Raw genomic sequence first — 13,285 nt, 5'->3', positions numbered from 1 at the left:
TTTAATCCATTACAATTTACTGAATTTGGTAATTATTTAATTATATAAAATTAAAATACTAATGGAATAAAATAACAAACATTAATAGGCCAGAGCATAATATATATGTTTTAAAACAATAAATAAGTTGTAATTATGTATTATGTTATATTAAAATATATTGCATTTAAGTAATTTCATGACAAATGCAGATCAGTTTGCTATATAGTTAAAAGATGACCCACTTTGAAAAGTTCTTAGACCCCATGTCCCAGGCCCTGATCTATCCACTCTCAATACACAACCTAACCTTCTCTCCAGGTTTGTAATGGCAATATCGTACGCAAAATGAGGCCAGCACTTATGGCCCATAGTGGGCCGAATGTGCCTAATGTGCCATTTGTCAACCACAATCGGGCCAGATCCACACAACCAAAGCCTGGCCAAATCTGGCAACCATTACTGGGCCAGAGCTGGCTCACTTCTGGCATGCCGGTGCCAGTACACAGCCGAGTGAGCCGACACTCAGCCGCAATTGGCCCGATTCCGCTGGCTACCTGGGTTGGGTTAAAATTCTTTAAAAGGCTTATAAACACTGAATTAATACCAACATATGAAATTAAATTAAGAACATGCATCAGAAAAATTGGGAATGTTGGACAATAAATATATAACAGCTTGATTTTGCAGTTTTGTCTAATGTCCGTTAAAGCAAAAGTGTCCAAAAGTGTGAATTATGGGATAACGGACACAGTAATGCATCATGTATTATAAGATCGTCATGTTTGTAGCGTGATCCATTAAAACGTACAAATTTTAATTCAGACCTAGATATTATCACTATTACTCCACTAGGTCTGAAATATATTGTTCGCTTTAAACATAATGAAAAAGCGAACAATTTATATGATTAATAAATGTGTAAAGTTGCATAAAATGGAAATACTCAATAAAGTAGGCTAACTACATTACCTCAGATGGATGAATGTTTGGATTCCACAACTGGTAAAATAAGACATATATAAGACAATGCAAGATTTACTGTAGGACAATTTACTGATGACTTAATTTAAAAAACTGATCTATTGCGCTTCTGATTTGACAGTGAAATTCGCAGATTTTGGGTGCGTAAGATGTGAAGGATTCTATGGTCCAGTTTTTCACCCCATAATGGCGGCCGCGCTACCGGAGCGCCATCTAGTGACTGTTTCCCAAAAAGTATCAAAGTGTCGCCTCTTGGGTTCTGAGCTCTTTGCTTTCGGTCTGGACCTAAAAAAAGGTCAGAGCTGTGTCCGAAACCGCTTCCTGTCCACTATATAGTGCCCTATAGCTATCGGGTGTCGGCCATTTGGTAGTGGTGTCCGAATTCTGAGTGAACGACTTCATTCCCTACATTCGTTCACTACTTTATACTTTATGCAGTGTTACAAGTGTGATTAGTTTCGTACTAAAAGCTTTGAAAATGTTTGCACATTGTGAAGATAACAACTGTAAATAGGGTTAATTTACATTTTTTATTTAGTTTGAATAATGTACGTATTTATTGAGGTACATTTGAAATATATATACCAAGGTAAATTATGTTATACCAAGGTAAATTCCGTGTGTGTGTGTGTGTGTGTGTGTAAGCACACTTATATAAATCTCTTTCTGATTCAGAAATATCAGCCTAAAAATAAACCGACTTTTATTTTGAAATGTCACCTCGCGTGTGCGCGTACACGGAAGTGCCTGTCTGCTCCTGGTGACGGTGGCTTGAAATCTTCATTCGTCTGGGAAACAGAAATGCAGACAGACGTGTTGATCAGAAGATAGCTGATCGATTATTATTATCATTACTGTGTAACCGACAGAAATCAATCATGGCGAGCGGTAAGTTGAGCTGCACTGACTCTCACTCTGACCAGCTGTGCTGTTAACATAAGACTCTATTAAATCACAGCATGTTAGTGTCTCTAATTAATCACAACAACCTGTAATACCATGCAGCTTGTGCTTTATATGACTTAACAAGCCGATGGAGCAGGTGTTAATGGTGTTAAGTGTGCAGTGGTGCTGATGCTGTGTCTTGTGTCTCAGAGTCGGTGAGTGTGATCTTCAAGATCTACTGCCTGACTGTCATGACCCTGATCGCTGCCACATACACTGTGGCCCTCAGATACACCCGGACCGTGTCCTCGGACCTGTACTTCTCCACCACTGCGGTGTGCCTGGCTGAGGTCATCAAGCTGCTGCTGAGTCTGCTGATGCTGGTCAGGTGTGTGTTGACCTCTGACACTGACCGCTGTCTCCTCTGTCTCATGTCTGATCTGATCTGCTGTCTGACGCAGGGAGACCGGAGACCTGGGCCGCTGTTGGACCGCAGTGGTCACTCACATTTTCAGAAGTCCCAAGGAGCTGCTGAAGCTGAGCGTGCCGTCGGTGGTGTACGCCATCCAGAACAACATGGCCTTCGTGGCTTTGAGCAACCTGGACGCTGCTGTCTACCAGGTATTATGAACATCCGTACAGATTCTGTCATCACGTACTTACTGTCATACTATTTCAATAACTACGGTTTATCTGTAAGTCTCACATAACATCATATATCAGTGTGAGGAACACAGACTGAAATTTACGTCGTTATTCCCTGAAAATCGTCCTGTCTGATGAGAGAAATTAAGCTTTTTAAAACTTTGAATCAGTTAAATCAGGTGTTTTGTAAATGATTCACTGTTTCAGAACGCTTCAGGTCAGAACGGCGTAAATTCAACACCTAAACATGCATAAAAACACCTTTTACAAAGCAATTGCAAATGTTTTACTCAAAGTGAAATCCATAAAATGCTATTAACACCATTAATAGCATGCTATAAATACCATTAAATTAGAGCTGCATGATTAATCGTTAAGGGCCAGTTGTTCAAAAAGTTTAATGTGGATCAGAATGGTCTGGATTTGGAAATCCCATGTTTTGCTATCCAGGATCAGGTAATCCATCTTACTTTTGTGCTGGTTTTTCAAAGAAAAATTGGATTGGATCACCATTTTCCAGATTACCAAATCTGGATTACCAGTGCTCTACGGAGCCCCTAAAGGGACATGATGATAGAAAGATTATGGGTTTTGTATTATATATATTTTTTGTTGGATATTTACAGCTGTTTGTGGATTGTTTTATGGCACCAAAATCTTTTTTACTTTACAGTAGGTTACCGAAAGGCTAAATATGTAGGTTAATGTCTACTTCTAATTTATTTAACAGTTAAACTAATCAAGAGCAAAATAAAAAAAATGTGTATGTATATTACATGATATAAATGTTGTATTTTTTGACCAGTTTTAAAGTTTTACTACATTTTCCTCCTGGAATCTACCTTGAAATCCTACCCCCTGTTGGGATCAGGATAATCCTGTTTTTTTGGATCAAAGTTATCCAAATCCTACTGACAAGTTTTGAACAACACAAACTGAAGGATTGATCCAGATTAAAACTAGGATTGGATTTCAGAATCCTTTTTTCCTTTTGAACAACCCATTTTCAAGATTTGATCCAATCCGAAAGCCGGAATCCGATCAGATTACTTTTAAACAACTGGCTCAATAAAATTGCAATGTTATTCCTAAATGACAGTGATTTGGCTCTCTGTCTATTAAAGTTTAGACAAGTACGATCAGAGCGAACTTTCAGATCTGATCCAGAGAGAGCCGTTATCTTCTATAGATATGAAAGAGCTTCACAAACAATTTTTACAACATCACAGTATCATTATTTCTGTCTTGCAATATTTTAAATTACACCGTTACACCAGTAGGTGGCGACAAGTGACTGTTAAAAAAAGTACTTGTCATTGAATCATTCACTCAAGAGATTCGTTGAAAAACATGGACACTGCATCAGAAATGACGTGAGTAGGTACTACATTTGAGTTTAAATTTATTTCATGACCATTGAAAAAGTATGTTCTATATAGTACGAATGCATGTGGTATGAATGAAATCCAAACATACTACATCCGCCATGTTGTTACTGTCACATGACCTACCAGCGCCAGTTGCGTCCCTTCAACTCCATTCACAAAACCTCTTTTTTTGCCTACTGTTTTTCAAATACTATGATTTTGGACATACTACTCTGTTTGCATACTATATAGTAGAGAAGTATTCGATTTCAGATGCAGTGTGATTCGTACAGTAATGAAGCAAGTGAAGTCATTGAATCATTCATTCAACCAATTAAAAAAATTATTAAACTTTTTTTTTTTTTTACACAGACTGCAGCAGTTAACACTTTGTCAGACACTCTAGTAAACTATGTTGCTTTTAGTTGTCTGTTCAGAATCATATGATCTCTGATTGAAACACAAAACATGATTCTCAGTTTATCTAGAATGGTGCAGCTGAACATTAAATATGACGTTTCTGTGTAATATGTATTATTTTCATTAAATTGTAGTGCTTTGGAGAGCTTGGTAAAGCTTGGTTTTTAACTGCAACTCCTCCTTTGTATTATACATGCGCATCATTAAAAATGTCTACAAATGAATTAAACTCATCTGAGAAACACTGGATCATGTTTTCACAGAGATCAGCCACTAGCCATGAAGAACCGTTGAAATTTCCAATTTTCAAAAAACATAAATCTGGTGATTTTGGCAGTTTGATATGTACTCTGAATCACTAGTTCAAAATAAATGCTTCGCAGAGTTTTGAAAGCGTCCATCACTAGCTGAAACTCACATCTAGCCACATTTGCATCATGTTCAGTTCTGTACAGGAGAAGCAGTGGTGTTTTTATGGCATCAATGATGTTGATCCACCTTATTTAATCTGGATGCTGATGTGTGTTGGACGCAGACTCAAACAGTCCTCTCACAGACCGCCTGATACCTATTACACACAAAACTCACTTAATCTTCCAGCAGGCAGCAGCGCACAGGTTTCTATCAGTCTGCCAGGAAACAGAGTTTAGTTCCCAGAATGGTACAAAAAGGGTTTGTATCCAACCCTTTGGCTTATAATAGATGTGTGTGACATCTGAGACTTCACATGCCTAAGTGAATTGTGGTCAGTAACTTTACATGGCAATCAGATGTTGTCTTCTGTCACTTTAAATGCTCGAGCTCTTTAAAGCAAATTCTCGGCTATCGATGTTTTTATCACTCATCAGCCGAAAAAAAAAACACTCTAAAAGTGATTTCAACAAAAGCGCTTCTCTGTGCTGTTTTCATTACAGTTGTGGTGTTTACTCTGCTGTTTATATTTATAATGATTTATCATTATCATTACAATTATCATACTTTGTGTGGACAGGCCTTTATTCTGGTCAAAAACCAAACCACCCTTTTAGACATTAAAGGTGCCCTAGAATCAAAAATTGAATTTACCTTGGCATAGTTGAATAATAAGAGTTCAGTACATGGAAATGAGTCTCAAACTCCATTGTTTCCTCCTTCTTATATAAATCTCATTTGTTTAAAAGACCTCAGACGAACAGGTGAATCTCAACATAACACTGACTGTTACGTAACAGTCGGGATCATTAATATGTACGCCCCCAATATTTGCATATGCCAGCCCATGTTCAAGGCATTACACAAGGGCAGCCAGTATTAACGTCTGGATCTGTGCACAGCTGAATCATCAGACTAGGTAAGCAAGCAAGAACTATTTTTAGTGATATTTGTGAATTGTCTTTCTAAATGTTTCGTTAGCATGTTGCTAATGTACTGTTAAATGTGGTTAAAGTTACCATCGTTTCTTACTGTATTCACGGAGACAAGAGCCATCGCTATTTTCATTTTTAAACACTTGCAGTCTGTATAATTCATAAACACATCTTCATTCTTTATAAATCTCTCCAACAGTGTGTAATGTTAGCTTTAGCCACGGAGCACTATCAAACTCGTTCAGAATCAAATGTAAACATCCAAATAAATACCATACTCACATGATCCAACGCATGAATGCAGTATGCATGACGAACATCTTGTAAAGATCCATTTGAGGGTTATATTAGCTGTGTGAACTTTGTTTATGCACTGTTTTATAGTCCAGAGCTTGGGGGCGGGGAGCGCGAGATTTAAAGGGGCCGCGCGCTGAATCGGTGCATAGTTAATGATGCCCCAAAATAGGCAGTTAAAAAAATTAATTAAAAAAAATCTATGGGGTATTTTGAGCTGAAACTTCACAGACACATTCAGGGGACACCTTAGACTTATATTACATCTTGTGAAAACTGGTTCTAGGGCACCTTTAAAAGACATTTCACTTATTAGACATTTCACCACAATTCACTTATTTCAACATGAAGTTCAGGGGAGTGAATGATACATTATGAACTGCTGTTGTATGGAAGAGAGTGTGAAGATTCTTCAAAAACCACAAGAATTGAAATGTTGCGATCATGAGTAAATAATGTCAGACTCCAAATTGAATTGAAAGTGTTTGTAGTACTCTCAGCTCTGTTTGAAGTCAACATGATGTCAAAACCAGCTGTTTGCTTTTGTATTAGTGATCCTATTCTCATTGTGAACGACTGATCAGTGTCCAAATAAAAAAAACATTTCCTTTCAGCTGACATCATCAGTCCCTCTTATTTGTGAAGCAGCTGTCATATGGAGTCCCGCCCTATACCTGTTTTTCTTGTTGAATGTCCTGTTTGAGTCAAGAAGATGGTTTCATGTTGACGAACACACTTTTCCTCATGAATTATTCCTTTCTGCCAGTTTTACCCCTAGAGAATGAGTGTGTTTTTCATGAATCAGACCTGCTGCTCCAGTCTGTGTCTGTGTGTGTCAGGTGACGTATCAGCTGAAGATCCCCTGTACGGCGCTGTGCATGGTGCTGATGCTGAGCCGCTCTCTGAGCCGTCTGCAGTGGTTCTCGGTCTTCATGCTGTGTGGAGGCGTCACGCTGGTGCAGTGGACCCCGCCGCAGTCCACCAAAGTCCAGGTACGAATCTGCTGTTGCTGATGCTGCCTTCACATGCTATCGGAATTATCATAAATATGATTTTCCTAGTTGAAAATTGTACATGAATGCCAGCTAAAGTCGTATTTACTACTGGGAAGCTCTGAGATAATTTTGATAGGCCTACCTGATTTTCTGAGTTGAGAGGGCCATAAACTTTAAACATGCAGAAGGACGAACGATTGCTGCTAGAGAGCTACAACACCTTGTTTTGTTGTTAAATAAGTGCATATTTACATACACTGAGCGGCCACTGCTCGTTAAGTTATGACATAAAGTATGGGTGCTCGGATAAGGATTTTTGGGGCCGATCACTGGAAGCAGTATTGACCGATACCGATCACGATACCGATCACTGAAATAAATAATACTACATAATAAATTGAAGGCTTCAAATAGACCCACTGGGGTTATTTTAAACCAAGTTTTTAATGTTGTTTATATGTCTATGTGGTGTTTTTAATATGCTTTAAGACAAACCATGTGTAAATTCATCATCAACACCATTGCTGAGTATTTTCTCTTTAAAACTGCAGTGAACTAAAGACTGTTTCAAAAACACGGTTTGAAATCGCTGGTGTCTGTGACATCACAAACTACCTTGTAACCAATCACGTCAGTGTGTGGGTGGGCTTTAGCATATCATTAACCATGACCGATCTGAAGCAGGAGAGTAACATTAGCAACACATTATGACTGTTTGATAACATAGTCAAGCTAAAGGCTAATCTTATTTATTACTGTTGTAATGTGTCCAGCGTTGTAAAAAGCGATACCATTGTGCAGCGTTTACATCAGTAAGTTGACCGAGTGGAGGCGGAGCTAATTTGCATATTCATAAATCCTCGTATACTAAATGAAGCAAGGGTGTAGTTACATTCAAGCTATTTAAAGGCATGAAGAATTCTTTTTCACAGGAAAAACATTTAAATATGTCATTTTGGTGATCAAAGATGAGTTTTAAGGGATACAATTATTGACTACTGGGGGACTTTCTTTACAACAATGTATTTTAAGTATAGAAAATTAAGCAATGAGAAAGAATCATGAATTGACAACTCATTATTTATTTGCAAGCAGCAACAAATACCATTTCCTCTTTTAAAGGTGATTTAGGAACAGCTCAGAGCTGAACAAATGTGTAATAAATAATAAAAATAAAAAACAGAACAGCCTTTATCAACAGAAAATAATCAAATGTAAAACAACACTGCATAGTATTCACTGAATAAATTAAATATAGATTAATCCTACTTAATTTACTATAGAGCAGTGAGTGATTTTCTCTTAGTCTTTTGTTGTTTGATTAACATTAATGACACAGACGGCAGCAGGTTTAGTAGGCTCCTGTCACTTTAAGACCAATCGGATCTATGCTCGTTGATCCCGTTCACTGCTATTATAAAGCTCGGATGCGTCAGGACATTTATTATATAATCACTGATTGTGTTCATCAGAAAGAAGAAAGTCATATACTCCTAGGATGGCTTGAGGATGAGTAAAGCTTGGGCTAATTTTCATTTTAAAATGAACTAATCCTTTAAGTTTGGGCTTTTAGAGAGGAATGAATGCACACCGATGTGAAGGAAAGAAATTAACTAAAATCATTATAGGCCAAAGCATCTTTAACTAAAGTGTTTAATGTGTGGCTCTCTGTGAATCAGGTGGAGCAGAACCCGTTCCTGGGCTTCGTGGCGATTGCCGTCGCGGTCCTCTGCTCCGGGTTTGCAGGTATTGTGTGTTCAGTCGTGTTATTGATGGATTCTCACATTAGGGAGCATTAGTGACTCTCTGTTTTGGATCAGGTGTGTACTTTGAGAAGGTCCTGAAGAGTTCGGACACCTCTCTATGGATCCGAAACATCCAGATGTACCTGTCAGGAATCGTCGTGACCCTCATAGGGGTCTTCATGACAGACGGCGCCCAGGTCTTGGAGAAAGGCTTCTTCTACGGATACACGCCTTGGGTCTGCTTAGTCGTCTGTGAGTAACGCCTTTATTTCTGATGCCTGCAGTCATGTTAGGAAGATACATCTCACTGAGCATGAACGCCCTGCCCATGTAAATTTAAACATATACCGCATGCCTGCGTCATTGAAAATGTAAAGCTCTTGAATGCCATTGATGATGTGGTTTGACTGGTTTCTCGTTTGCTTTCTGCCTGCAGTTCTGGCGAGTGTGGGAGGAATGTACACGTCTGTGGTGGTGAAATACACTGATAACATCATGAAGGGCTTTTCGGCGGCCGCTGCGATCGTGCTGTCCACCGTGGCATCTGTCATCCTCTTCGGCCTGCAGATCAGTGAGTGCATCGTTCAGTCATGACATCACGTGATCAGGAGGCAGTAGACCTGAAGCAGACGTGACTGTGATGCTCAGCAACAGTGTATCTCTGTAGGAACTGAGCCATGAGTCTTTATGAGACACGTCCGCCTGTGTGTTCCTGCAGTCAAGCTGCCGTCAGGTCCTGCAGACTGAGAAATTGCATGAAGAAAGGAAGCTTTTTGGTGCTTAAGTACCAAAATAAAGAGCTAATGATGCGTTTCATCTCGGGCTGCCCCCTAATAATCGACTAAACGTTAGTCAACCAGAATCAAAATTTGATTAGATTAGTCACAGGGAAAAAAAAAAAGGTGATGTCCATGAGAGACAGATGGTTAAAGGATTAGTCCACTTTATCATTTAAAACATGCAAGTAGTAGCAACTTTACATAACATTAACCTAGATAAATGTGCGCTATTTTTAGGCGCATATCCAGGTGTTTGCGCGGAGTGTGAAAGTATTATCACGGTTACTGCAAGACATGGAGGTGCCGGAACGATCACTGGCATTTTTTCAACTTAAAATATTCCATCATTTTTGGTCATACGGATAAGAGTAAGACATCATTCTGAACTGTAAACTGTCTACTTTTATTTGTCTAAACTCACAATAACATGAAAACGGTGTGCTTTTGTAAAATAAAGAAAATATGCAGAATGCGCTTTCTGCCGTCTCTGTCTCTGCGGACTGGAGCGCGTCACAAAAATGAACCAAAACTCAGCGTATACTTTCCTCACAGACATGAGATATATATCTGTGGAATGCTTAAAAATGAATTTTGCTTTTAAATGAACAAATTCAAATCAAAAATAAATACTCTCTATGTAACCCGTATGAAAGGTACATTTCTGTCTATAGGCGTGTTACTGCAGAGACGGCGAGACAGCGTCGTCAACTTCATCTTTGCAGCCGACATGGACTCAGAAAACACTAGTTTATTAATAAATTATTAAAATGTCTGCTTGCTATTTTTTTTCCCTGATACATTAATAATCATTACTTTTAACGGTGTGGCAAGCTTTAGGTATGCGCTTGAGCTTGAAATAGGCATTTATATTACGCCTATATAAATTAAACACTCATTATGGTTTAGTATTCACCTCAGTATAAATGTAAGTAATTAAATTAATATAAATGTGAATAGTTGACAAATGGCTTAAATAAACAGCTACTAGTTGACTAGAAAAATCTTGGGGGCAGCCCTAGTTTCATCTGTATTTGATCTAGTCTCTATAAGGGAAATCTAGTCTCAAAATTGAACAATGCATGAAAAAACAATGTTTTTCCAGTAGTTTCTTACCTTAAAAATATATATAACAGATACAACTTTTGATTTTAATAATGAATTAGTAAATGTTGAAATTAGGGCTGTCAAAAGTTAACATGATAACGCATGCGATTAATTCAAAATCCTTAAAGCGTTTAAATAATTTAAAGCAAATAACGCAAATAAATGAAGGAAGCATGTGAAATTGCATCTTTAAAGGGGACCTATAACACCCCTTTTCACAAGATGTAATATAAGTCTCCCAGAATGTGTCTGTGAAGTTTCAGCTCAAAATCCCCCACAGATCATTTATTATAGCTTGTCAAATTTGCCCCTATTTGGGTGTGAGCAAAAACACGCCGTTTTTGTGTGTGTCCCTTTAAATGCAAATGAGCTGCTGCTCCCGCCCCCTTTCCAGAAGAGGGCGGAGCTTTAACAGCTCAACAACAACAAAGCTGGAGAATCTCATGCAGTTGGGGGTGTGGTTTATGTAAATTTTAGTTAACAAGCAGAACCCTATTGTAAAGTGATGTTTTAGAGGAGCATCATGTCCTGTTGTGCTCATTTACTTTTTTGGTCTTTGCAGCGACGACGTTCATCACGGGAGCCCTGCTGGTGTGTGTGTCCATCTACACGTACGGCCTGCCCAAACAAGACACCAGCAAAGTGCTGAAACCCAGTACAGACAGAGAGGACACACAGAAACTCATCGACGTCTGACACGAGTTCGGAGGGAAAGACAAACTGACACGACGATCAACACACGACTCTAGACGCTGCTGTTCGAGCAGCCGGACATGAACTGAACCCAACAACACTACGTCAGGAAGAGTTTTGATCCGTCTGTGCTGCTGATGAAGGAGGGTGGAGGTGGGGTTATGGGAATGACAGGCCAGATTTGGTTTTATGTGATTGTTTTTTTTCTATCTATATAATATCATTTATACTATTGGACTTGATGGAGATCGTGAGACACTGCCGCAAGTAACGAACACTGAAGCCTAAACCGTAAACTGAATATGGGACAGGTTTTTTCTTTAGATTGCCAATTTAATTTGCTCAAGTGTTTTAATATATTTATGTAAGCTGAACGTAAAAAGGATTCCTACAGGCCGACTTGTTTTAATCTCAGAGCAAAGGCTGAATCCAGTGGTACACCTCATCGTCCAGTGTATGTGATTATGAGGCGCTCTGATGAACTGACGTGTTTCTGCAGACATGATTAAAGTCAAGCTCTCGTACTGTAGTGGGTGTTTACATGCATCGAGCATGCTGAATCCAACACAGATTGATAAAACAGTACTGTTCACGTGTGAACTGTGCAATCCGATTCATATTCTTTTACATGTGCATTGCATGTATTTCGAACAAAACATCATCATAATTGCCGTTCTTGCCTTGATGATTCATCTCATGTTTTCTGCAGGTCTTAATTCACTCTTACACAAATTAAGGCCTTAAAAAGGTCTTTAATCAAAGCAGAAAGTGTCATGACATTAAATGCAAAAAATTAATATCTTCCTCAGTATTTTTGTTCTGTTTTTCGATACACATATTTAAACATCTTTGATACTTCAGATGCAAATGTGAAATTAAGTTTTGAAAAATCAAAACTAGTTTGTACTTCTGTCAATTATGAAATTATGAAAACATCTTTTTGAATTAAGATGATTTCTTCTTGTTTTAATCATAAACTCAATTTATTTTGATCAATTTCACAGACAAAAATGACTTTATATTTTATGTCCAGTAAATGCATCTTGATTTAAGAATCTTTTTATACAGTTGTACTGGAAAACAAGACAGAAATACTGAGGAAGAACATGTTTTTGCAGTGTGATCAGAAGCTACAGTAAAAGAAAGTACCATATTCTAGTGGTTTGGAGCAGAACGATTGAAGCTACATTTGTAAAATGAATTAAAAAGTAATGGATAACTCATTGTGTTTCTCAGACATTTATATTGAGAGAGAGCATATTGAAGTATTGTGTTCACTTTGATTTATTCCTTACATTTTCATTACTTGGTCTTAGATTTACCTGCTGAAAAGCTTGTTTAGATAATATTTAGTGTCCTCCAGTGACCAGTTCGTAATACATACATAAAGATCCACATCACAGTACTGCACAAGTTCATTTTAAAGGGTTAGTTCACCCAAAAAATAAAATTCTGTCATTAATTACTCTCCCTCATGCCGTTCCACACCCGTAAGTCTTTCGTTCATCTTCAGAACACAAATTAAGATATTTTAGTTGAAATCCGATGGCTCAGTGAGGCCTGCATAGCCAGCAATGACATTTCCTCTCTAAAGATCCATTAATGTACTAAAAACATATTTAAATCAGTTCATGTGAGTACAGTGGTTCAATATTAATATTATAAAGCCACGAGAATATTTTTGGTGCGCCAAAAAACTAAATAAATAACGACTTATAAAGTGATGGCCGATTTCAAAACACTGCTTCAGGAAGCTTCGGAGCACAAATGAATTAGTGTGTCGAATCATGATTCAGATCGCGTGACTTTGGCGCTCCGAATCATGATTCGACACACTAATTCATTTGTGCTCCGAAGCTTCCTGAAGCAGTGTTTTGAAATCGGCCATCACTATATAAGTCGTTATTTATTTAGTATTTTTTGGCGCACCAAAAATATTCTCGTGGCTTTATAATATTAATATTGAACCACTGTACTCACATGAACTGATTTAAATATGTTTTTAGTACATTAATGGATCTTGAGAGAGGAAATGTCATTGCTCAGGCC

General features: G+C 38.1%; 1 protein-coding gene across 1 annotated transcript; it reads left to right on the top strand.

Moving 5' to 3' along the window:
* Positions 1 to 1,686: 1,686 nt before the first annotated feature.
* slc35a1 (solute carrier family 35 member A1) lies at positions 1,687 to 12,455 on the top strand. The gene is made up of 8 exons (XM_048208253.1): positions 1,687 to 1,851; positions 2,059 to 2,236; positions 2,310 to 2,469; positions 6,760 to 6,912; positions 8,595 to 8,661; positions 8,736 to 8,912; positions 9,097 to 9,231; positions 11,106 to 12,455. The coding sequence occupies exons 1-8, from the start codon at positions 1,842 to 1,844 to the stop codon at positions 11,237 to 11,239; spliced, it is 1,014 nt and encodes a 337-aa protein (XP_048064210.1). The 5' UTR covers positions 1,687 to 1,841; the 3' UTR covers positions 11,240 to 12,455.
* Positions 12,456 to 13,285: the final 830 nt, after the last annotated feature.

Source organism: Megalobrama amblycephala, linkage group LG11 (genome assembly GCF_018812025.1).
Source record: "Megalobrama amblycephala isolate DHTTF-2021 linkage group LG11, ASM1881202v1, whole genome shotgun sequence".
In the NCBI taxonomy this organism is placed as follows: Eukaryota; Metazoa; Chordata; class Actinopteri; order Cypriniformes; family Xenocyprididae; genus Megalobrama; species Megalobrama amblycephala.
Note: the sequence above shows the minus strand (reverse complement) of the source record. Positions and strands in the feature narration are given on the sequence as shown.